Raw genomic sequence first — 26550 nt, 5'->3', positions numbered from 1 at the left:
CTTATCTTTTTTTTTTTTTTTTTTTTTTTGAGAGAGAGAGAGAGAGGGCGCAAATGAGTGAGGGGCAGAGATAATTCCAGGAGGGCCAGAGAGGGGGAGGGAGGGAGAAAAAAGTGAGGCTCACCTGATGTGGGACTTGAACTCTTGAACCTTGAGGTCATAAACTGAGCCAAAGTCAGATGCTTAACAACTGAGCCACCCAGGCGCCCTACATGTGCCCTATCTTGATTCACAAGTTGAACAGCTGTGATTTAGGACAATTAAAAATGTTGAAAACTAAGGTGCCCACTCTGATGTTTTTATGTAGGTATTCTTCTAGTGGAGAAATTATCTTTGATTTACATGCCAACTTTATCTTCTTCATATACCTTCATCCAGATAGAGCCTTCTGATATGACAGGTAATTCTACATATATAAGTTTTTTTCACTTTCTTTCCTTCTTTCCTTCTTTCCTTCTTTCTTTCTTTCTTTCTTTCTTTCTTTCTTTCTTTCAAGAGACAGAGAGAGCAAGAGCGAGAGAGCGAGAGAGAGAGAGAGAGAGAGAGAGCACGAGCATGTGTACTAGCAGGGGAGGGGCAGAGGGCCAGAAAGAATCTTAAGCAGGCCCTACACCAGAAGCCAAAACAGGGCTCTATCCCATTACTGTGAAATCATGACCTGGGCTGAAATCAAGAGTTGAACACTTAACCAACTGAGCCACCCAGGTGCCCCTCTTTCATTTTATTATTATTATTATTATTATTATTATTACTTTTAGTAGGCTCCATGCCCAGCGTGGGGCTTGAACTCATGATCCTGAGATCAAGAGTCAGATGCTCTATCCACTGAGCCATCCAAGTGCCCCTACATAGATAACTTTATAATAAAATACATCATAGGGCTCAGTCCTGTGAGTTCAAGGCTTCAGTCGGGCTCTGGCTCTCTGCTGACAGCGTGGAGCCTCCTTGGGATTCTCTCTTCTGTACTCTCTGCCCCTCCCCCACTTGCATGTACTCTCTTTCTCTCTCTCAAAATAAATAAACAAACTTAAAATAATACATTATAGCAGATAAATCTGAAATTTATCTACAAACTATATCTTAGAGAATTATTACTGAAACTGGAGCTAGATGGATCCATTTCAGTTCTTCTCCAGAATCTACCTTCCTCTGGTAGCAGAGATGGTAGAGCTTTTAAAAGGGGAGGCAGCAGAAAGATTACCATAGATTCCAGACCAGAATGGAAATAATGAATCAGCTTAAATACTGACGGCTGGTCTTCCTTTTCATGGGCTTCTGTGAGAAAAATCAAGGGGTGTAGTTCAAACACCTTGTTGAAAACAAGGCTCTGGATTAATGTTATTGGATGTTTTTTTAAAGTAATGAGATAGCCAGTGGCAAAAAATAATAGATGCTTAAGCAGGAAAAATGGAGATTAAAAAAAAAAAAGATGAGGAATTTGCCATTTTGTGTTCCTGCCAAGCTAAGAAGCAATAATAATAATAATAATGGATTTACTTTAAAAGCTTTAATCACATGGTATCTCCTTTAAAGCTTGTAACAGTCCAATGAGATAAGTAATATTATCCCTCTATTATGAATAGGAAACTGAGACTTACCTTCAGCAGTGACTTGCCCAAGGTCATATTGCTGTTTACTTGTGAATTTTTAGAGGTACAAGTTCAGGACTCTTTCTACCTGTTTTAGAAACAAGATACTACCAATCCAGGAGAATGCAAAGGCTTTGAATCAAATCATGTCACTCCTTAAGTTTGTCAAGTTGTCAAGTATATGTTAATTATGTAATGTGTTAAACTTCATTTGGGAAACAAGAAGCTCTATGCAACACTGAGACCTGAAACCAAGATTTTGTCCTAATTAAATATAATTGCCTTCCCAAAAGTATCATCAAGAAGCATTTATTAAATAATTTAAATAACTGATTTCTTTGTTTTTACAGCAGTTGAAAATCATCCATTTCCCATTTTAAATAGCATCTCTCAATTACTCAATTCAATTGAATTACTCAGCTCAATTCTTTTTTTTTTTTTTCAGCTCAATTCTTGAATTTGTCAAGAATAGTCCTTTTCTAGCAAGATTGTCTATAATCAAAACATTTATGTCTAGCTTTATCCTTACATCTTATTTATTTTTTTTAAAAAAATTTTTAATGTTTTATTTATCTCTGAGAGAGAGAGAGAAAGAGACAGCATGAGCAGGGAGTGGCAGAGAAAGAGTGCGATACAGAATCTGAAGCAGGCTCCAGGCTCTGAGCTAGCTGTCAGCACATAGCCTGATGCAGGGCTCGAACCCACGAGCCGTGAGATCATGACCTGAGCCGAAGTTGGACGCTTACCGACTGAGCCACCCAGGCGCCCCTATCCTTACATTTTAAATGCTTTCATAAAACAAGAAAATAAAGGATGACCATTTTTAGAGGTATAACATTAGGAAGGGGAATTCTTTCTATTTTACCTAATAAGCCAGTGGTATAACTCTGAATAAGTGGCTAAAAAAATAAATTAGGCGTGTGCTAATGTCATGGCACAATAAATTAGAAGAGGTAGTGGATATCAACAGGTATAGTGGTATAACAAGTATCCAAGCATGTGAACTTGGGTGTCAGGTAGACCAAGATTCTTGTTCTTGCTCTGACCATGGGCAAGTTACCTCATCTGTGAAGTGGCAGTTTAGTAATATTACCAACTTTGAGAATTATATGAGGATTAAGACATGATCCATGTGAAGCCCTTTAGCACAATAATTGCCACAAAGTAGGTCCTTAGTAAATGTTGAAGACTGTAGCAACAATAATAATATTGATGGTACAGAAAATTAATTAGGTTCCATTTTGTCTTTGTCTAGATCGTGTTGAACAGTGGAGTGGAGCAATTGGAAATTAGAACATACTTCTGAACTGAGTTCACCAAGGAAGCGAAGCTATATATATCTTCTGCACATGTAAGTTTGTTTTTTTTTCCATCTGTAAAATTAGAATCAAAGAAGGAAGCAATTCCAAGTTTGAGATGAAACATATACTTCATTCTAAAGTAGTAAATTTTTCACCAGTTTCACTTAGGTTAAATCATTTGAATAACTGATTTCTGTTTCTACATCAGTTGAAATCATCTACTTCCTGAAATGACTCAGACTATTTAAAACTAGAAGCCTTACATAAATCTCTAGTCAAGAGATACAGTTGCTCATTTGTCAACTGTAGAATGCAATACTATTCCTCAATAAATGTTAAATTGAAATGATAGATTTTTCAGCCTTCAGATATACTATAGTGTGTGATAAAAGACAATCAATACTGCTACTTGGCCGCAGGATGACAAAATACACCTGAGTCCAGATGGAACATAGAACCAGGAAACCACAGTCCCTTAGAGTGATGTTTCATTTCTTCTTCATAGATTTTATAGCCTCCTTAGTAATATATAACTATGGTCTTCTTTTCTTTATTTTTTTTTTAATGTTTTATTTATTTCTCAGAGAGAGAGGAAGAGAGGCAGCGTGAACAGGGAAGGGTCAGAAAGAGAGGGAGATACAGAATCTGAAGCAGGATCCAGGCTCTGAGCTAGCTGTCAGCACAGAGCCTGATGCAGGGCTTGAACCCACGACTGTGAGATCATGACCTGAGCTGAAGGCTGACACTTAACTGAGCCACCCAGGTGCCCCATTTTAGTGTTTAGTTTTTGAGAGAAAGACAGAGCATGAGTGGGGGAAGGGCAGAGAGAGAGGGAGACACAGAATCTGAAGCAGGTTCCAGGCTTTGCGCTGTCAGCACAGAGCCTGATGCGTGGCTCCAGCTCATGAATCGCAAGATCATGACCTGAGTTGAAGTTGGATGCTTAACTGAAAGAGCCTCCCAGGTACCTCATGGTCTCATTTTCAAAGGATAGAACTCATTACATAATTGCTTCTTAATTTTTCTCTAATTTTAGTGAGCAACACAATTTCAAATCCCCTCTTTCTGTCTCCCCCTTTCCCTTCTTTTACTTTCCTCCCTCTCTCCCTCTCTCTTGCCTTCTCATTGCCACCATTTGCCTTGGCTTTTCTTTTTCATTATTAATTATTGTTGTTGAAGAGAATGAGAGAGAAATTGAGCACACATGTGCATGCATGAGCAGGGGAGGTGCAGAGAGAGAGAGAGAGAGAGAGAGAGAGAATCCTAAGCAGGCCCCATGCCTAGCATGCGCCCAATATGGGGCTTGATCTTACAACCATGAAGTCATGACCTGAGCCAAAATCAAGAGTCAGACACCTAACCTACTGAGCCACCAAGGCACCCCTTTTCTTCCTTTTTAATACAATCGTTACAGAATACCAAACATAGCCTCTTTTCAGTGACCTTAATGTATTTTCATCCTTCCATCATTGGCTTAAAAATCAAATCAGAATTTGACTTTTTAAAAATGGATAATGATTATCAAATACAGACCATTTTCAAAATCTCAGTATGTTCTTAGTCTCCATATTTAGCCCTCTTAATTTTATCCTTAACCAATCATGACATTCAAAAAATATTGAGGAGGAAAAAAACACAACAAAACAAGAAAAATTAGATGACCAAAAGCCATCAAATAAAAATACAAAAGATGAAACCCATGTATTCTGTCTTTCTGATCATACCTCTCAATCACACGTGTTTTTCTTACTTCCACAAAGCATCTCTGGATATACATATGTAGATAAATATGACTACACTTTGTTTTTTACAAAAAAGGAATCATGCCTTTAATTTTATATACAATTTGCTTTTTCATATACCCAGTATATCACAGACCTTCTAGACCAGTAAATCTCATGCCATCTCAGGTGACTTTATTTATTTTTCTTTCATAGTTTATTGTCAAGTTGGTTTCCATATAACACCCAGTGCTCATCCCAACAAGGGCCCTCCTCCATGCCCATCAGCCCCTTCCCCTCTCCCACCCCCATCAGCCCTCAGTTTGTTCTCAGTATTCAAGAGTCTCTCATGGTTTGCCTCCCTCCTTCTCCCCAACTATTTTTTCCCCTTCCCCTCCCCTGTGGTCCTCTGTTAATTTTCTCCTGTTCTACATATGAGTGAAACATATGGTATGTCCTTCTCTGCCTGACTTATTTCACTTAGCATAACACCCTCGAGTTCTATCCACGTTGCTGCAAATGGCCAGATTTCATTCTTTCTCATTGCCATGTAGTATTCCATTGTATAGATAAACCACATCTTCTTGATCCATTCAGCAGTTAATGGACATTTAGGCTCTTTCCATGATTTGGCTATTGTTGAAAGTGCTGCTATGAACATTGAAGTACCTCAGCTGACTTTGATACCACCTCTGTGGGTGCATAAAGGAATAGTTAAGCTATTTTCTTTTGTGCTCTTTTAAACATGGCTGCAACAATGTCCTTGTGAAGGTAACTATATATTACTTTTGCTGTTATCTCTGGAACACAGAGTCTTAGAAATGGAGTTGACGGGTCTTAGGATTTCTACATGTTAAATACTAATTGACAGTCACAAGCTATCCACTGACAGGTATCCCCACTAGCACTCTGACTTTATAAAGGTCCCACATAGCTGTCCTGTAAACTTGAGACCAACCTCCTTACTCATTCCTCCTGAAAAAGGAATTTTTAAAAATTTGTTTCTAGATCTTTCTTTACATTACATACTCACAATGTCTTTTTTCACTTACCTTTTTCCTTTCTAGACAAATCCAGCTCCTGAAAGCTTTAATTCCTTCCATTATTTCCCCCATCATTGTTTCTCTATATTTATTTTTGTAAATTATTTGGAAAATGATCATATATTGATACAATTACTTGTATAGTTTGCTTCAACATACATTCTAAAGAGAAAGTAAGACAAATGTTTTCAAAGTGTTCTTTGTTCTTGGCTTATTTTTCTTTCATCCAAAAAGAAAGACTAAAGCTGTCTCTAATTCCCAAGATTTCCAAATATTCCCCTTTCTAAATTTTGTACACACTCCCATTTAAAAGAATGTATTATGATTCAATTTTTGCATGTCTGATTCCCATAGACTTTTCTTCCAATCACTCAACAAATGTTTATTGAGCATCAGGCCTTATTCTAGGCTCTGAGGGCACAGTGTAAGACAAAACAAACCAGATTCCCTTCCCTTATGAAGCTCATGAGACTGGTGAAACAGACAACAGACAAACAAGATAATTGAGTAAAATGTTACATGTTAGGCATTGGTAGAAATCCAGGCGAGTAGAGCGGAGGTAAGAAAGATTCAGCATAGGGGAACCTAGGTGGCTGAGCTGATAAAGCCTCTGACTCTTGACTTCATGTCAGGTCATAGTCTCAAGGTGCGTCAGATGGAGCCCTGTGTTGGGCTCTGTGCTGACAGTGTGGAGCCTGCTTGGGATTCTCTCTCTCTGCCCCTCCCCCACTTGGGTGCACGTGCTCTCTCTCTCTCTCCCTCTCAAAATAGGTAAAGTTAAAAAAAAAAAGAAAGATTCATCATATTTTTTAATCAGCTCTTTTCAATTGATTTTTTTAATGTTTATTTTTGAGAAAGAGTGAGAGAGCACACACAGGAGAGTGGAGGAGGGGCAGAGAGAGAGAGGGAGACAGAATCCCAAGTGGGCTCCATGCTGAGCTTGATGTGGGGCTTGAACTCATGAACCGTGAGATCAGGAGCTGAGCCAAAATCAAGAGTCAGATCTTTAACCCACTGAGCTGCCCAGGCACTCCCATTATATGTTTTGAAATGGGATGCCGTAAGACTTGTTTTGGATAGAACATAAGGTCTTAAAAAATGAGCAGAGAGGCCTCACAAGTTTCTGTTAGGTAACTGGGAAGACGTTGGTGCCCTTTATGTAGGTTGGGGAAAATTGAGGGAAAGACATGTTTAGATGAGAAAAGTTCTGTTATGGTTAAGTTAGATGTCTGTTGAGCAGTCAAGTGGAGAATCAAATAACCTGGTGAATACCAGTTTAGAGCTCAGCAATTTGACCTAGAAATAAATGTTTGGGAATCATCTCGCATATATAGGTACTTACAGCCGTGGGAATGTATGAGGTCCTGCGAGGAGCGAGGAGCGTAAGGGAAGAGAGTAGAGGCATTCTGATGCATAGCGAATGGACCAAAGTGAAAGCCAAAAAACAAGACTGGGAAGGAGTTGGCAATGATGGTGGCATATAAACCAGAAAAACAGTAGTGAGTGTGGGGGTGGGGGTGAACACTAAGGGAAGAGAATCTTGCAAGAAGAGAATAGTTAAAGCTGTCAAATGCTGATGAGAAGCATATAAGATAGAAAAGATCTTAGATTTGTCAAGTTGCAGGACATCAACAAAAGCCAGTAAAGTGTAGTAATGGAGATGGAAGATAAATTGAAGTCAACTGAGAAGAAAGAAGTGAGAAAATGGTGAGAGCAAATCTAGCTTCTTTATATCTCTATGATCAGAAATAGCAATCAGCAGTCAGAACACAGATTCCCCATGTTTGGAGGGCAGGGTCTTTTGTGTCTACTCTGGTTCCTGCAAGTGCATGCAAGCTGCTGCTGGAGGAGGTACAGGGCTGCCTGCCACAGGGCTGGGAGGTGGGGGATGGGTAGCTGCTACTGTGCTAAGAGCTGACTTGACTGAACCTAGCTGCAATTTACGGTCCAAGCCTTTGCCTGAAAGTTGGAAGCCTTCAATAGACTCCAGAGTTCCAACATGGTCATATCCTAGATTCTGCCAATGCAATTGAGGTCTAGGTGGGGAGACAGGTTCCTGGTGCTTTGACTCCACCAACTTCCCAGAATCCTTTCTCCAAATCATTTTCTGAAGGTGGAATTTATTAGAAACTATTTCCAAGCTGCCAGGAATAGTCAACAGGAAAAAAAAAACAAACACCGTAATTATATAAAAGAAATTGCATATGATTGCAGTCATCACTCTTTGAGAAGGGCCAGTAAGGATAGGCTTCAGAGCAAAAAGGGAGCTGTTCGTCTTTGCTGGGAACAGAGAGCTTCTACAAACTGTGCAACAGAATGAGAACAAAAAAAGTTAGAATTGATGGTGGAAATGTGTAGGTGGGTTGATAGATTTGGTAGTCAGAAGAAAAAGAACTTCCCATGATGGTTTAAAATTTTTCAGTAAAATACAAGGGTTAAGTTATCAGCTGAGAGTGCAGTTGTAAAGTTGGGAAGGACTTGCTGAGGTTTGAGAAGAGAGGAGAAAATATGAAATAGCCATCTTTTTTTTTTTTTTGTAGGCAGAACATCAAACGTATTTAAAAAGTGTATAAGGTTGTTATGGAAAATCAATTGTTTTTTGGAGATTTAGGATAAGAATCATTATGGCTGTGGTGCTTTTCTCTGGTCTCAGTCAGCTACTTGTGGGAAGACAGAATAGGTAAGTAATAGTGTTGCAGGATTTTTTTTTTACCTCAACACCTGAATTGATTCTCTCACCGCTTTGAAGAAGGAAGAGGTGAACACAAAATAAAATGNGGTTGCCTATTAGTTTTGTGGGTTGTTTCCTTTGCTGTGCAGACAGTAGGCAAAAATTCTTAAGAGCATAAGATTAAGATAGTAAGAATAGTAAGAAAGCTCTCATTACACAGAAGGGGGCATTCCAAAGTGAATGCCCATGACTATAGGCAAGGGACTCTGTTTTATAGGGTTTTGATCAGACCTCCCTTCCCTTCCCCCTGCTCCTTCTCAGGTCCTACCCTTCTTGGCTTGATAACTCTATATGCCTACTCATTCCTTTTTGATTGGCTTGTTTCCATTGTTTGAGGGGTGGTGTATGGCCATAGGTGCCTTGTGGGTCTACTTATTTTTAGTCAGGTCTTTTGTTCGTCAAATTCCTGAGGGAAACCTGAGGCAGAGTAGGTGGTGTCTGTCACATTCTCAAGAGGAACTTTATGCCTGAGGGAGTTTGTTTGATGTCAGATGTTCCCAGAAGAAATGTTTTAAAATTTGTGTTTTTCCCCACCCAGGGACCTTCAAATCTTAGCCTCTCCCTTTCTGCCTGCTGAATCCTATCTTTCCCTATCATAATAGGCTTAACTTATGTGACAAAGATCACTAACTATTCCCAGATATCCACTTTACCCTTTCCTTTCTAATAAAATTCCCTGAGTTTTAGTTGGTCTTGTTCAGCAAGAGATTGCATTTTTGAGCTTCCTTTGCAGTTAATTGTCACCCTGTGCTTACATTCGATCCAATGGATATAAGATGTGATGTGGGCAGCTCCTGGAACATCTTCCTAACGGTGCCTTGGGCCTCAGTGACAACTGTTGACTAAAGTTCATAAGTAACAGAAAACCAATAAATCACCAAAGTAGTAACTTGTAAAGGTTTATTGAGCACACACCAAAATACAGTTTGCAAACGCGGAGCACGCAAACCAAAACACGGAATGAGACTCAGGGTATATTGTTAGATGACAATGCCCGTTCTGTAAGGGATAGCTTATACAGTGGGAAGGAAGAGATTATTTATACTTCACAGTGATTGGTTATAATATTAGAACTTTCTTAAATGATAGGGAATTGGTCAGTAATGACCTCATATTAACCTCTGGGACCAGTTCAGGTTTTGCTTATGATTTCCAGATGCATAATCAAAAATAACCCAGGTCAAGTTAGTCCTGCAAAATAAGTTAAATTAAGCTTTGTTTGTATGACTTGGAGGTCATGAGATGGCGGTATCTGGGGTTATAGTGTCTGATAGCATGAACTTTACTGGATCTAAGTTTTGAAGAGGAAGGAGAATGATTGGTGACATTACAATAGGAAGCAAGGAGGATACTGCTCTCTCATCTTCAAGCCCAGGGGTACATGGTGGAGGAGAAAAAACCATGCCCGTTCGAGAGGACTGCACAGCAGTGGGAGCACTGTGCCCTTAGGGGTAACAGGCTGGAATGAAGGGAGATGTGAGTGAAGGCACTGTCCAGAGAGGATATTTCAGATCCAGAGAACTGATGACAGGTCTTGCATCTTAGAGGCACAGGAAGTGTCCAGTGAGTTGGGGAGGAGTGTGAGAGTCGTATTCATGGATGAATTGGGGTGATAGGGTGAAAAGGATTTGGACTTCTAGTGGTTCCTGAGTCTCGTGGAAACACATATTGGTATAGTGATCCTCAGTTGCAATTAGAGGAAGGTCAGGAATTGGTTTGTGATGGGAAGCATGGGTGATCCAGCACAGCCAGTTGTGGACTAGCACCCAAAGGCAAAGACATCTTCTGAGAGTTTGGTCTCGTGGACATTTTGCAGTGATGAGACAGCCACAGGGGCAGTAGTCTCACCGGAAGCGCTAGGGACTCTTAAGTCACATTATTTAAAGTCTCTGTGCTTCAGTTTGTTAATGAAATGAATGGGATGAGGATGACAGTGGTGCTTACTTGATAATTATGGAGATTAAATATGTAGTAGATTGAATGACTCCAATTCTTCACCCCTCCCTACGTGCACACCCTTTGCCTGTGACTTTGCAGTATACTAAACAGATGGAGTCTGTTTTCTCACCCCTTTCATCTGGGCCTGGTCACGTGAGCCCACTTGGCCAATAGAATTTGGTAGAAGTGTTGGTATGCCATTTCTGACCTTTGGCCCTAAGAAGCCTATGTGTTTTTGTGCTCCCTCCTCTCCATGAAAATGACACACGCAGGCAAGCGTGTAAATTTCAAGAGGAAGATAAGCGATACCGTGGATCTGTCCTTGCTAAGATGCCCCAGCCAAGCCCAGGCTGGACAGGGCTTCCAGGCAACACTTAATCACATAAGTGAGCCTAGCCTGGTGGGCCAGTCAATCCTCAATAGCCCACACATCTCTGGGCTACAAAAATCAAGAAGTATTGTTTTAAGCCCCTGAGGTTTGGAATTGTTTGCTACACAGAAATAGTGAAGTGATATAAAATATAAGGCAGAGTGTATGGCACTTCTTAATTACTCAATTAACGTTAGTGTTCTAGTGACTATGGCTATGTAACAAGTTGTCCCAGAACTTATTGGCCTGAAACCATTATTTGTTATATTCAGGGATGATGAGGATCAGGAATTTGGACAGAGTATAGCAGGAACGGCTTGTCTCTTCTCTGTGACATTATGTCCTCAGCTGGAAGACACAAATTCTGAGGACTGGAATCCTCTAAATTTTTATGCACTTATGTGTCTTGGTTGATTCCAGCTGTGAGTTGAGACCTTAGCTAAGACCATTGAGTGGGATACCTACACGTGGTCTCTGGATGTGGTGTGGGCTTCCTCAAAACATGGTAGCCAGGATGGAAAGGGGAGTGAACTAAGAGAGAGAGAGACAGAAACTGCAACTCGTCATGACCTAGCCTTGGAAGTCACATAGCATAGCATCCACTGTGCTCTATTGGTTAGACCAGTCATAAGACCACCCTCTAAGCCCCAGATTCAAGGGGTGGGGAAATAGACTTCACAATTTGATGAGGCCTGGAAGGTTCTGCAAGAGCATGTGGGGCTGGAAGGATTGCTACTTATTACGTTTATTTTGGGAAAACATGGTTAGCCATTTTTATTATTTCTAATATTCTCATCAAATAGATATACTGATTGTATCTAAATCCACAATTTATACTTAATTTTGTCACTTTCTTTATATAATAGTGTTCCCCCTACTTGGTATGCACTCCCCCTCCTTGCCATGCCCTACTTTGCCTTTTGAGGTGGTGCCCTTTCCTTCAAGAGTTGGCTTAAAACACAACCCTTCTCCAAATCTTTTCCCTGATTGCAATAATTCATTTGAATTCCTCCCCAAATCTCTAAAATACATCATTTCAGTCCCACTTTTTTAATACTCTTTGTATATAACTTGCATTATATACATTGTCTTCCTATATATAATTCTTTCTGATGGCAAGAATGACAATATTTTATTTTCTCACTCAGCAAATATTTTTTATTATGTGAAACTGGCTCCATGCCAGACACAATGATATAAGAATGGACAGACCGGGACACTGTAGAGTCCTACCCGGTCTTGTCTTCCATCCTCACCTCAACCTGGCTAGACAAGTGAGTAGGCAGGACTCAGGTGACCGGAGCAAAGGTGTGCTATTTCTAATTTAGGGAACACAGAAAGAGGAACAGGACAAAGCGGAACGTAAAAGTGGAGATGTCCAGCAGTTAGCTGTCTGGCTCTGAGATGGAAGGGAGCATTGGCTCACATGGATGGCCCGGGAGTCACAGTCATTCTTTTGGAGGAGGGTTTGTGTTCTTCCCTGAACAAGGTGGCATGGTGGGCACTAAGGCAGGCCACAGGTGTAGTCAGAGAAAGCACAGGTGGAAGCAGATCCAGAAGAAAGCTTGAAAAAAAGACAGGAAAGCATGAAAAGCTAGGAAGGCTCTCATTGTTCAGAGAGTGGTAGGCACCCTGGCCAAAGGTACTAAGACTCAGTGGTGGATGCCTTCTCAGAGGCAAACAGAAGAATGACAATATTTTTAAAATTTTAACTGTACTTAGCTAAGACCCATTATCTTTATAATCTTAAGAATTCCCAAACTGTATTGTTTTTGGGGATGATGATAATAGCAGGGAGTGGACAAGAATATTCTGTGGTCACATGAGAAATGCAACACTATAAGTACATGTGAATTATTTCTTGCAGCAAATACGTTGCTGCATAGCATGTGTGAATGTGGCACAGCCTCCCAAAGCCATTCTTAGGAATATTTCTGCATGTGCTTGTCTAGGGGTGCCAGGGTGGCTCAGTTGGTTGAGTGTCTGACTCTCAGTTTTGGCTTAGGTCAGGATTCCAAGGTTGTGGGATCAAGCCCCAAGTTGGGCTTCACTCTGAGTATGGAACCTGCTTCAAATTCTCTCTCTCTTCCTCTCCTCCATTCATGACCCACCCCCTAAAAATAAGTAAATAATAAAATATACATAACACTTTTTTCCTAAAGTTTCAAGATTAAGGATGTGCTCATTCTAGTGTAGGTCCTTCAACCATCCCCTCTTTGTTGGTTTTGTTTTTCTATTTGTTGCTCTTCTATCTCCCCTTTATACATCTTTGTGTTTCTTGTTGGCTCACCTCCTTTCCTACCATTCACTAATACTGGGATTAAAATAAAATATTAACATTCAGTTACTACTCCTATATTTCCTTATGTATGGGTTTATGTTTTTGTAAATTCTAGGTTCCAGATATTTTCACATCTATTCTTTTAAATGTTTATTTATTTTGAGAGAGAGAGGGAGAGAGAAAATCCCAAACAGGCTCTGTGCTGTCAGTGCAGAGCCCAATGTAAGGCTTAATTCCACAAACATCAAGATCATGACCTGAACCACAACCAAGAGTCAGACACTTAACCAATTGGAGCCACCCTGGCACCCCTTTCATGCCTGTTTTTGGAAAATAGATCTTCGTCAGTCCATGATTAGAATGTTGGCTAATTAGAACTGAGGATGCCACATACTGCTGGGTAGTTTTTACAGTGCATAGGAGGACTCTTCTGAGAAGGTGGAGGTGAAACCCCATGCTTTGATCTACTGGCAGTATTCTCTGTTCCGATGTGGGGCTTTACCAGCCCAGAGTGGGATGAACTTTTGTAACTCAAATGAAGTCAAATGTGCTGCCCTTGGCCCTGATGATGCATATGCTATCAAAACCGTCTTCTGAACAAGGTATTTATGGAAGGTTGGACCATGTCTCATTTACCTCGGCGCCCTTCGAACCTAATAGAACACAGAATGGGTGTTTCAAAATATTCTCGAATGACTACTCTATTGATTACCAATTATTCTGAAGAAGAGTACTTTGAAGATAAGTTAGCCATTGCTGTCACCTGCAACTGGGGTGACCCACTCACAGCCTTCCTGTAGGTGGCAGAATAGCATCGATCAGAGCATGCTGATTTATGTTTGCTGATTCATGTGGCTTTTGGTGCATTTTTGCTACATGCTGAGATGACCAATTCTCTTAGTCAATGATAGCTTTTGAATGAGGAGGATAAACCTACCAAACATAAAACATTAAAAGGCAGCACACAACTGTTAACAGGCCGCAGACAAGATGTACAATTTGTTAAAAAAGAGTTCAATGTGGGAAGAAATAATTGGAGACCATTTCAGTCTCTAAGATACGTTCCTTTTTCTGCCAGTGCCACCACGAGTCCAGGCTCTGGGGACTTTACAGCTGTTAGTGAAGAGAGGCGGGGAGAGGAAGGGGTGAGGGAGACAAAAGAAGATTTAAAAATGTAGCCACCGGGGTTTGCTCTCAACAGGTGTAAAATAGATTTTATCCTGTTCCCTTCTGCTGAACTAGACTGTACGGTGATAAAAGGACAGGTGTTTTGGTTCTAAGTTCCTGTGAAAAAATTATGTCACTTTTGGGACCTCTAAAGAAAAAAATGTGAGTTTATTTAAGTTCTTTTTGGAGATTTAAGATAGACCTCTCTGGTTTGGAAAGATACTTCAATGGGTCCATGATGGGGTGCAATGGGGTGGAACTAAAAATTGTTTTGCATAAGAAAGTGAAGTATAATGGAGACTCATTATACTTCTATTCAAGTTATTTGGTCTGCCATTCCACTCAGTGGGTCTGTGAGGCAGATAAAGGACCCTGTCAAGCCTGAAACGGTCAATGGTCAATTCACGTTGGTAAAACTCAGGAAATAACTGTGGATCATTTTAAAGGCTTCCCCACATTGACCATGAACTAGAACACATTGTTCAGGTAGCTGGGATTTGGGGTGTTGATGACTCTGTCAGTAATTCTCAATGAAGAAACTGAAAAATTAATTGAAGGTCACAGAGCAACTTTCATTAAAGAAGACTTATGCTTTGATTTTTCAAGAGTGTTGACTTTAGAACTTAATCTCCACTTAACATGAGATTTTAAGTTTTCAGTTTTCCCTTGGCAGTCAGGGAGACAGTAGTTTGGGGACTTGATGTGTTGGCTCCATGTACTCAGACCAGAGACGAGGGAGAAAGATGTTTAATATTTCTGTGGGGTGTGAGTCGTGAACTTTAGTTGCAGGGATGTTTGGCCTTCAGTATTAAGTTCTTTCCTGTTTTGTGCTGCACTATTAACTGACAATCTTTGGTAAATGTCAGTTGTACCATCAGCCTTGAATTATTAGTACCTTGAAGAATGGAGAGGGGAGCTGCCGTGATTAGATAAGAATGCATCAAGGGGCACCTGGGTGGCCCAGTCGGTTAGGCGTCTGACTTCGGCTCAGGTCATGATCTCACAGTTCGTGGGTTCAGGCCCCGCGTCGGGCTCTGTGCTGACAGCTAGCCCGGAGCTCAGAGCCTGGAGCCCGTTTCAGATTCTGTACCTCCCTCTCTCTCTGACCCTCCCCTGCTCATGCTGGGGAATAAATAAAAAACATAAAAAAAAAAAAAAAAAAGAATGCATCTAAAATACTTAGAACACATGGTCACATCAGAGTATAAGCACTACATAAATGCTGGCTATGCTTTAGGAATACAGAAAGTTGCCCAGCATAGAGGAATAAAGAGGAAACAGTAGTTAGAGATGATGGAGAAAGAGGTGGGAGGAGCTTAGAAAAGAGCTGACGAATGACACTGAGGATGTTTTAAATACACATCTTTACTTCCTCTCATTCCCAACCCCTCCTCCCCTACATCCTGGAGAACATTAAGGAGGATAGCATGCTTGGCTTCAAGCAGCTACTTGCATAGTTATTACATGTGAATATTAAAGTACAGGGGGGACCTTAGCAGACTGAAAGCTTGTGCCAGTGTGGGACCTAGACATCTCTCAAAACTCGTTCAAGAGGATTCTGGGAAGACAGGGATAGTGCGAAGGAGTATATTCTTCAGAATTCCCAACCTAAGAAAATTTTATGCTGTTATTTGGCCATTAACCCTTCTGTGCATCTGCTATCAATTACTAATATCACCTAATTTCATACTGACCAGGCCATACAAGTCTGTGTTCTGTTCAGCACAGAGTTCTCTTCACTGGCAAAGGGCCATGGAACTGGTCTAAGTTCTTCTCTTATAGATCATTGAATTTTGCAGTAAGATGTCTGTGGTCTATTTCAACTAAACACAAAGCTGTTTCTTTCTTGCCTCGTTTACTCCAAAAAAACCCTTTGCTTTCTTTGCCCTCAAGCTTTCCTCTAGTCCAAAATATCTGGCACATTGTAGACAGGTTAGTCTTTCTAGAATAATGCTTTATTAGTAAGATTCTAAAATGACCTTGTAGCATTTCCTAGACTGAGTCAACCGTAGACTAGATGCAAGCCCTGCTTCAGCTTGGCTTCACCACCAATCTTGGGATGTGCAGGAGCCCTTTGCTCAGGTCAGGCTCACCTCCGGCCAATCCAACATGCTGCTTGTACAACCGACTCTTCCCAGTTCTAAACTCGCTTCCTCTTGCAACTGAGCCAAATTTTACCCCCACCTCAAGGTCTCACTTAAAAGTGATCTTTCCTCTGAAAACTTTCCAAGTGTTCTAGTCCATACTGATTTTCCCCCATCTGAGTTTATGTTGACATTAGTCATTTGGATTCATCAATCGATTGGATATTTGTTGAGCACTGACAATATGTCAGGAACATATTGCAGAAATGATACTTTCTTATGTATTCTTTTCTATTTCTCACTTATATGCATATGCATTTATCACTAAGAAAACCTTATGGGTTATATCATTTTGTTTTCTCACACAATTGGGCACAAAACTGGACTGCAATAAATATATCTTGAATTGACTAAATTATATATATATGGTAAACTTAACTAGGATAAACAGTGGTTAACATGTCACTTGTTAACTTGTCATCTTATGATCATATCACATTAATCGTGTGATGGGCCTTCTTTATAATAAACACTTTTCATTATGCCTTACCTCATTAAATCTTCCATGGTGACAGATTTGGTTTAAAATTTATATTAATAGGATTTTAAGAAACAAAACAGATGAATGTATGGGAAGGAGGAAGAGAGAGAGAGAGCACACAAGACTTTAGAGAATGAACTGAGAGTTGATGGAAGGAGGTGGGTGGGGGATGGGCTAGATAGGTGATGGCTGTTAAGGAGGCACTTGTTATGATGAACACTGGGTGTTATATGTAAGTCATAAATCACTAAATTCTACTCCTGAAAACAATTAAAAAATTTATTAACAGCTCATTTTCATAGCTCAAAAAAGGGGTATTACAAATCAGAATCAGAACAATTAAAAACAAAACCTCACCTCTATAAAGTTAGCCAGTGTGTAGACTTTATTACATAGGCACATATTTTTTCTTTAAGTAAACTGGTTTTACATAAAATTAATCACAATAGTACAAGAAGTTATACCAAATGAGGATGGATGATGAATGAAGGAACATACAAGCCTTGGATCAGCTGAATCAATCAATCCAATCCCTGATTGGATCTAGGGTCCATCTTCCCAACAGACTGAAATTCACTTATAGGCATTACAAAAATGGAGGTTGAGGAGTGCTCTTTTATCACACTCCCTAACTAAAACACTGATTCTGTTTCATTTCTTGAATATGGTAGTGTTTTCTCCAGACTCTGTTGGCAGATGGACACAAAGGTTTAAATGAATGCTGGCTTAGGGTCAGAGGAGTTCATCATCTTCTCTTCTTTCACCCCCATACTTCAAAACCCTTAAACCCTTTGGTCCAACAGGTGGCTGTCCGGTTCTGACTGCACATCTGCTTTCCCAGAACTGCTCACATTGAATACTACATGGGGCTGCTGATCCTGAAGCACATGGAGGCAAGACGATGGTGGCTAGATAGTGTCCATGACTGGCATTGAGGGTTTGATGTGAGGCACAGCATGGAGCTAAACAGGAAGAGGATGCTAGAATTTCTTGCTGTGTCCAGTTAGAATCGAGCCATTACATTTGGCCCAATTCTAATTCCAAGAAACTAAAATCATACTAACACATAAAAAAAAGATGGTATTTTGTAGTTTGTGCATGTTTAAAAAATTTCAAACTACATTTTCATGTTATTAAGAGACAGTGAGGATACAGGAGAGGACTGACGCTTTCTCTCATCTCATTTTGCCTTAACTGTTTTACAAATAGTCCCAGCATGTTTACAGAGCCCTTTTTTCCCTCTCTCTTAATTTCTGCAGTCTTTTGTGTAAAAGAACATATCTATCAATCACAGATCATTGTAATGTGGCCCTGCAGTACCTTGGAGGGTTAGAACTACTTCTGCTTCAGGTGATACTCAAATCCTAACATCCATTTCGGAGCTGTGTGGTCTGTTCCTCGCCACACTCACACCACTGTCGTGCTGGGCGATGCCAGCGGAACTTCCAGGGCCGTGTTCTAACGGATGTTCACCATCCTTTTGATCCTCCAACCACACAATCACATAACAGAGGGCTGCAGGGGTTTCTGTGCTTGTTGTCTGGGCAGATGGCAAAGGATAGGGACAGGAAAAGGAAAGAGATGGGCCAGCTGATTTTCCCAGTCTTCAAATTTTAAATTTCTTGTTTCTTAGAACTATATGAAGAGTCCTATTGACGTGAAGTATCACTGACAGTGGCACCAAAGGATATATAATAGTTCATAAAACTGGAGTGGGCAGGGACCTAAGGGGACAATTAGTCCAGCTCCCTCACTTTTTTGGTGAGGTTACCAAGGCCCAACTGGGAAAAGAGCAGGTTATTTCACAGGGTGATTGTCTCCATGACTATGTCCTTCAAAGATTCACAGAAACCCCCATTTTCCCTTGATAAAGGGCACTCCCTCTAATGGCTTCACATCAACAATTCTCCGTGTCCTTGGCTTTGACATTACCTCCCTTTAGGGAAGCTGGCTGATAGCACAGCACTTTGACCGGAACAGACACTTGATGAACATTTGTTGAACTGAAATGATTCTACTGTTTATCCTTGCTGCAGAATCTTTTATTTGTCCTAGAGCACCTTACTTTTAAGGGATAGCCTCGAGTTCAAGTATTTTGAGGTTTGGTGGCTAGTGCTGTATTTGTCATCTCTCTCCATTTTCCCTTTTCATGTTGAATTTCTAACTTTTAAGTCTGTTCTTTTGTAGCTTTTCATTACACACTACTATTGCCTCTCTGCAGGCAGGGTAGTTTCTATCCGTATTGGCCTGTAATTGCAAGCTCAGTGATACATTCCCCACCCCCCATTCTTAAACAAAACGTGAGACTCTCAATCAGACTTGCGAAGGCACACTAGAAGAAATGTAAAACTCCATATTTCTTCCTTGAGTAAATACATGGGAAAATATTACTGATAACATTTGCTTTCTACTTCTTGTTCACTTTTTAATTCCTTAAATACATAAATACAAGTCAAATTTCATGTACAAAAAACACAATTAAGAAATGATGGAGAAATAGTGATTTGTGGGAAATTGGCAGACATCGGTAATATTTAGAAAACATCTTGAAAACCTGGTGAGTACGCCATGACTATTTTTACATAAAGAGCAGTCATGGTATGAAAGGTACTTGGTATAAGTTGTTAAAGATTATTTGTTTACTAGGTGATTTTTTTTTTGTGTGGACTTAATTTTTTAGTCAGTTTTGTTTGAAATTCCTGTTAAATGGCATTCTTAACATGGTCTAAAACTCTAGATATGCTAGAATTCACTTATGATCATCATCTGTAGAACCGTTAAAGTTACCAGTCCCAACTGGGAGAATTCTAAAAGTAGGCTCGGTGGCAATGCTTCCTACTGATTTTAATATTCCCAAGGCTTTTAAGAAACAATTTCAGATCATTCTGTGCTTTCCCACAACTAACCTCATAATGAGACTGAAAGCAGCTCTGAAATCATGATTTCATTTCACAAGTTTCATCCTTACCATCTCAGACCTCCATCTTCCTATGGTGACAAAATAAAATACACGGTAACATTGGTCAGTGGTTAATGCTGGGGAAGCCAAAGACATAGCACAGCAAGACTGACCAGGCTTTCTCCTCCTGCTGACCATTCAAATGGGCAACACATGTCTGACTTGCAGGAACAAAACTGAATCAATATCTTGACTCATGGATAGCATCTGTGCTATTGTATTTTGGGCACAAAAAGGTTTTTCACTATGAATAAGGAAAACTGTAGTTTAAATTCAGCTGCACATTAAGACTTATGAGCTGACAGTCATTAGCTGACAGTGGAAGCAGTCATAAAAGAAAAAATTTAAGTCTTCCAGGAAAGAAAGCATGCTTACTTGTTTTAATAGAAGTATTTGATGATAAGTAAGGGGTACATATCTTAGAGTTTCAGGGTCAGTGTGCATTCAGCAAATATTTATTAAATACCTAATAATTTCTTTTTTTCTTTTTTTTATAGTAGTCTCTACACCGAACATGGGACTTGAACTCATGTCCCTGAGATCAAGAGTTGCATGCCTAGGTGCCTGCTTGGCTCAGCTGATTAAGTGTTTGACTCTTGATTTCTGCTCTGGTCATGATCTCATGGTTCGTGAGTTCGAGCCCTGTGTTGGGCTCTGGGTTGACAGAACAGAACCTGCTTGATATTCTTTCTCTCCCTCTGTCTCTACACATTCCCTGCTGTGCGTGCTCTCTCTCTCTCAAAATAAATAAAATAAAACTTAAAAAAAAGTTGCATGCTCAACTGAGCCATCCTGGCGCCCCCTGTTGATTTCCTTTTATTTCACTATATATGTTTGTCCCATCTGCAAGGATTTAAGGTGGCTGAAACCTTTCCCAAGCTTTGTCCTGGATACTGAACACAAAGAATAAGATATATTCCTTGCCATTATGGATCGTATTTCTTGGGGACATTAATTTCTATGGAAATAAACTCTTGCTCTCACCCACTGGATTTGAATAGAAATTACTCCCATTTCAAATAAGAAATATATTACATTAAAAAAGCTCTCAAGGGTTATGAGTCCTGACAAAAATGCCGGCATGCTGAGAGTGGGGAAAGAACCAAATGAAAAAAAATTTCCCAGATAATATGTAATATAAGTGAAATGCAAAATTTTGAGAAGAAATAACTAGTATTATGTTTACAGGAGTGGCAAAGAGGGTTTAATGGCTCCCCACAAAATACCTTAAATTCTCTTCTTTGACATATCATAACAAGTACATTTCTTATCCTCTTTTACTATAAAGTCACAAAGCAAGCCATCAGACTCAAAAGAAAGCATAGCTCTTAATGTCATGTGACATCTAATTTATGTTCTAATAGTAATACTATGTATTGGCAAAATGAATTTACTTTTAATATCTTCACATTATTGATAACCTAGACAAGGACTATTTGTGCACACACACACACACACACACACACACACACACACACACACAAGTCCAGGTCCAGGGTAGTAAACTTAGAAATCTGCACACCAGAAAGGTAATTTGCCTGTGTTTTCTATGTAGGCTATTAACAAAACACTAGGTCTAAAAATAGATAGTATGATATTCCCCAAAGTCCCAAATGCTACCCATAATCAGTTTCCCAAAAATAGTAGTGGGAAAGCAAATTTGATGATATCAAGGTGATAGGTTTTAAAAAAATTATTATTAATAATAATTTGCTTGCTGAATGCAGATAGCATGGAAAGGATTTTCCTAACCCTCAGTTTAAAGAAAAAAAATCCACATAAAAGCACAAAGGCAAGGAGAATTAACTAAGATGGGGAGAAACTGTCCAACAGGCAACACGCATGTGACTCTGGCAAGTGAGGCAGAGATCTCGACAGGGTGCGCAGGTGCTAACGCTGGGTAAGGAAGGCGCCAGAATGACCTTCACCTTGCCTTTGTTCAAGTTCTTCAGCTCATCTTGATGTTTCTATAAGGAATCTCATGTGCCTTTCATACAACAGGGGAAGGGCTCCGCCTCACTTGGTAAAGACCTCCGGGGAATCCCAAGATATTCAAAGAGCTTACAAAAACCACTTACTGAAGAGAAAACAGCTACACTTAGAGAGTCCTGTTACTACGGAGATTAACCTACATGCAAAAGGGAACTTGGGAGTCATCCAGCCCCAATCCAGTGTCCCTTTCACAGCACCTGGGATGGATGGCTATTTTAACCTTTGTTTGGGCATTTGCAGCAATAGGAAATCTTACTACACAAGTCTTTTCCCGTTTAGAACCACCACATTTAGAACCTCTTGTTAGAAAATTCTTTCTGATGTTGAAGCAAACATTTGTCATCTATAAAGGTTCCTCTTTGTTCCTATTTTGCCCTTTGAAGTTACACAGGTAAGTCTAATTCTTCTCCCTTTTTATAACTCAATGGAAATTTCAAGGCAGCTATATTATTTTATTCTCTCGTATTCAATTCCTCTGTCCCTTATGTAATCAGATCCTTCACAACCCTGGTCACCTGCCTCTGGACACAATTTATTAATGTCTCTCTTAAAACAGTACCCACAATTGAATCCAACCCTCCATCCAGATGTGGACTGCCCAATGCAGCATGCAAAGTGCCTGAGGCTTCTGTTACCACAGGCTGAATGCGTTAACTTTGCGAATAGTCACCATACACTCCTAATTCAAAACTGAACTCCCGTTTCCTAAGAAAGAATTTCTACAGGAACTGTTGTGAAACAATGGCTTTTCAGCACCCTTCCCATCAACACACATATAGGTAATACCACTCTGTATTTAGAAGGTTATATTTTAAGCAACTCAGAATATGGTGTTTCGTTAATGCCTTACTGAATTTCATCCTTTTACTTTCAGTCTTATACAGGTATTTAAAAAAAAATGTAATGATGTCTATGTTCTAGTGTCAGTACATGGTTATACTTCAGTGAAAATTAACTGGATAAATTAATCCCAAACCTGCCAGTGGAGATTGGATATGTCATTTATTTCTCTGTGTCATCTGACAAATCTTATAGGTATGCTTTCTGTCCCCTTCCTCTATTCTTCACGGGAGAAGTAGGCAGATAGGACCAGCCTTTAAGTTGCTAAGCAGGTATCCCCTTTGGAATGGATGATATAGTTCCTTGTATGGTAAGAAAACACCAAGATAGAAATAAGAAGTGGAAGTACAGCGGCGCCTGGGTGGCTTAGTCGGTTGAGCGTCCGACTTTCGCTTAGGTCATGATCTCACGGTTCGTGGGTTCGAGCCCCGCGTCGGGCTCTGTGCTGACTGCCAGCTCAGAGCCTGGAGCCTGCTTCAGTCTGTGACTCCCTCTCTCTCTGACCCTCCCCTGCTCACGCTGTCTCTCTCTCTCTCCTAGAAATAAATAAAAACATTCAAAAAAAAAAAAAGAAGTGGAAGTACAGAATATAAACAGGAACAGATGAAGGGAAAGAAGACTGAGTGTCCCAGACTCTTGGAATCAGATTTAATGTTCCCAACATTAGAAAAATAGAGCTTTCCCCCATTTCTACCCTACAGTCTTCTGCCTTTACAGTCTTCTATCAATAATACTGTGATTATCAAATTCTGAATTTGGGAGGAAAGCTCATATAAGCTTAGTTTTAAAACAGCTTTTAAAATTATTTTTTCCACTTATAATTCTTGTAAAGTCTGAATTAAAGAGACAAGCAACTGTTAATAGGCTTGAGGTATAAAAAGAGCTCCCAAATGCCCTGACAAATGCCTGAGGTATAATTATCTTCCTACCTACCTACCTACCTACCTACCTACCTACCTATCTCCATTTGTTTCAGGAACAGAAATGGCCTGTATTTTTCAGCATGAATTTGGGAATTCTCTGAGATTGAAGTTGTTTCCTGAATTGAATATAATGTTACAATTAATGTCCCTTTTCCCCAGAATGAAGAGAAATCAGCTCAGTTTTGCTTTCCCTTCAATAGCCACCCTTTGCAGAATGCGGGGCTAACCACAGAATAAAAAAGTATCCTATTGTGCCTTTTTTTCCATTGTCTATTGTGACTCAGGGTGGTGAACCCTGGGACCAGAGAGATGGAAAAAGTGTTTTAATCAAAACCACCCAGAACTGGGAGGGAAACGTCTTGAAAACTTGAGTTGCATAGTGTTAACACTTAAAGAATGGAGACACGTACAAAGAGCCTAGTAGACCCAAAGAGGAAGAAGTCTGTTTTGTACCTCTTTTGAACTTTTTTCTAGAGGGAGTGACAGAGGTGGATTCTTACTGAACTTTCTAAAGGCTGGGTTTTCTAGAAGATCATGTAAGTGAAAGATGAGTATCAGAAGGAAATGGGGCCAACACTCATGTGGAAGGTTCTTTTCCTGACTCCAACAGTTACAGCAAACCACACCCAACTGCTGTGAGATAAGCAGAGGGAAGAAAAGTAGGCTTAATTAGACAAGAAGCTCCAAAAGTCAGGTGAACTGGGTGCATCACCAGGCCTATCAGGGTCTCTGCAAAGCAACCACCTCCAGGTTTCCTGTTAAAATACAGGGATCTACAAAAGGAAGGTCCAATATACTATTCCCAACATGGAGTAGCCATGGTAGGTACTGACTTGAACTTCAGCTATTCATGGGTCATGGGTAGGGCTCTGTCACTGGACCCCACACTCCTTGGGATTTTCCATTTCATCTCCTTCAGAGTCTGGCTTCAAACTCTTCTTTTGCTCAATTTCCACCTGCCAAGAATAGAAGTAGGAGAGAAATATCAGAAAGAGGAGAAAAACATCCCAATAATAAATATTCCCAAAGAGAATAGCTCACCAGGTTCTTTGAGATTCCCCGCAATTTTGTTAATGTTTTGGGCTTTAGTCACACTGGAGCCACTGGCCCTGAGTATATTAGGATTGTCTCTTTGCTTGCTCTGGAATTCCCTCTTCCTCACAGTCCACCTGGAAAATTCTTGTTCTTTGCCTTGCACAATTGTTCAAAGGTCACCTTGAGTCACGTTCCTGAGTCATTAGGTAGAGTGAGCTGTTCCTCCTGGGCATATTTCCACGGCTCTGGTACACTTGCCTGGCTGCCCCCTCCAGGCCCCGTAAGACAGGGGCAGGCCCTTGTTGGCTACTGTATCCCAATAATGTAAGTATACAGCAGGCAAGCACAAAGGTTTATCAAATGAATGAACACCTTTCCAACTGGCTGTTTATACTCTCTATTCCTTTATCTCTTTACAAAGTCTCCAAACTGTTAAGTATTATAGTGTTTCTACCTCTTCCTATGTCTCCTGCAAAATATGGTAGCCGTAACTATAAAGGTATTAATAAATTCTTCTTGCCTTGAAAGTGACACACACTGAAGCCTTGGACAAGAAAGAAGGAAATCTATCCAAGCTAGAGAGTTTCATAATTAAAGCTGCTCTTCTCTTCACCACTTTGGATATTTATGATGAAGGGAAACCAAGAAAAAACAGAGGAGGGTCATGCTTGATGAAAGTGCTATATTTTCCCTGGCCACAAGATGGAGTATTTGTTCTTTTTGGTAGGTTAAGAACAATAAATAACCATAAAAACTAAGGTTATTATTATGACTTTAAAAATTATTAAAACACTTTGCCAAATAATTCTTCAATAACCCCCATTTTCTATCTTTGGCATTTAATCTGCTATTGAATTTATAATGCGTGAAGATAGAATCACTACTTACGCCAGTACACTCCAACTTCGATTCCTCCCTCCACAGCCCTGATCCTGTTACTATTACAGAAACTTGCTTGGCTTTTGAATTTTGTCCTGTTATAGCCCAGTCACCAGGTCACATGTGTCCTGACTTTACTCGGATCTACTTTATCAACTCTGAAGCTGAATGAAATACAGGCTTTGGGTTAGCACTCTCCCGAACTCCCCTCCCCTTTCAAGTTCACAACTTCTGCAACATGTTATGAAGGAGTAATAATAACTCCTTTACTCCATGAACTTTTTGTTGTTGTTCATGATGACTGAAAGACATTCTACTCTCCTCTTTCATTCACCTCTTTATTTTTTCCCAACCTTTCTCTTGCTCACTAGTGAGACTATACATTCGAATCAGAGCGGACTCATCCGCAGCTGTGTATGGGGTGCCTCTCTCTAAGGCAGTTAGAGAACACCCTGCATCCAAGGGGGGCACTGCTAAAGGGAACGAGACAGGGGAGGGTAAGGTGGGGAGCAAATGGATGTGGAAACATTAGTGAGACGCCTCCCGAGGCTACCTTGTAGCTGTAGTGTGCGGAATAATTGACCCACTTCCTGACGTCAGTCTTGTCTTCCACAGAGACAGATCGTACAGCCGCTTTAGAGGCAGAAGTTGTGGGCATGCTGAACTCAACATTCACATGACTGGCAAATCTGGAAGGCACTTCCCGGTCAGAGCCAAGTTCAAGGTGGCAGAAGAAACAGTGTGGGTGACCAGAAGCTATGAAAGCAAAAAAGAGTTTAGACATTAGGTTCTTGGGGGGTGGGGGGACACGGAAGAAGAGGCCAAAAGAGCCACCTCCATAACAAAGGAGGCAAAAGACTGCCTGCAGGCTCAGCGCCAGGCAGTTCAATGCTGAGCACTGGTCCAAGGCTGAGCACCAGGGTCCAATGCTGAGCAGAGGATTTACCTCAACAGAAATCACACTGCCTGTGGCTCAGACCCTTCTGATGACAGTAGCCTTGCATCCTAGCAATAAAACCCACTGCCTGCCAACCCCACTCAGGTCAGGGGGATAATGGGAACACAGCACAAATACTAAGAAAGAGAGGCTGTAAACTGGCAGAAAGGGATAAAAGGGCTCAGAACTTAGCACCTAATAAAGCACCAATGACAGTCA

The 26550-nt window shown here is 40.4% G+C and overlaps 1 protein-coding gene and 1 long non-coding RNA gene across 4 annotated transcripts in view; one reads left to right on the top strand and one right to left on the bottom strand.

Moving 5' to 3' along the window:
- Window positions 1-326: 326 nt before the first annotated feature.
- LOC144220525 (uncharacterized) lies at window positions 327-26550 on the top strand. The gene is made up of 4 exons (XR_013331766.1): window positions 327-400; window positions 2845-2940; window positions 25044-25238; window positions 26010-26550. It is a non-coding gene; the product is annotated as an uncharacterized LOC144220525 (long non-coding RNA).
- The window catches only part of STON2 (stonin 2), a 116878-nt gene continuing 112836 nt past the window's right edge, over window positions 22509-26550 (bottom strand). For 2 of the 3 annotated variants that reach the window (XM_077750808.1, XM_077750810.1), the window contains 2 exons: window positions 25948-26150; window positions 22509-24436 (listed from right to left, as the gene is read on the bottom strand). In XM_077750808.1, the coding sequence (XP_077606934.1) occupies window positions 24353-24436; window positions 25948-26150 (287 nt within the window). In that variant the 3' untranslated portion in view covers window positions 22509-24352. The remainder of the gene's footprint in view (window positions 24437-25947; window positions 26151-26550) is intronic. The other variant, XM_077750809.1, reaches the window with a different exon arrangement.

The sequence above is a fragment of the Crocuta crocuta genome, unplaced genomic scaffold (genome assembly GCF_008692635.1).
Source record: "Crocuta crocuta isolate KB4526 unplaced genomic scaffold, BGI_CrCroc_1.0 scaffold186, whole genome shotgun sequence".
Classification (NCBI taxonomy): domain Eukaryota; kingdom Metazoa; phylum Chordata; class Mammalia; order Carnivora; family Hyaenidae; genus Crocuta; species Crocuta crocuta.
This window is presented reverse-complemented; position numbering and strand designations above follow the sequence as displayed.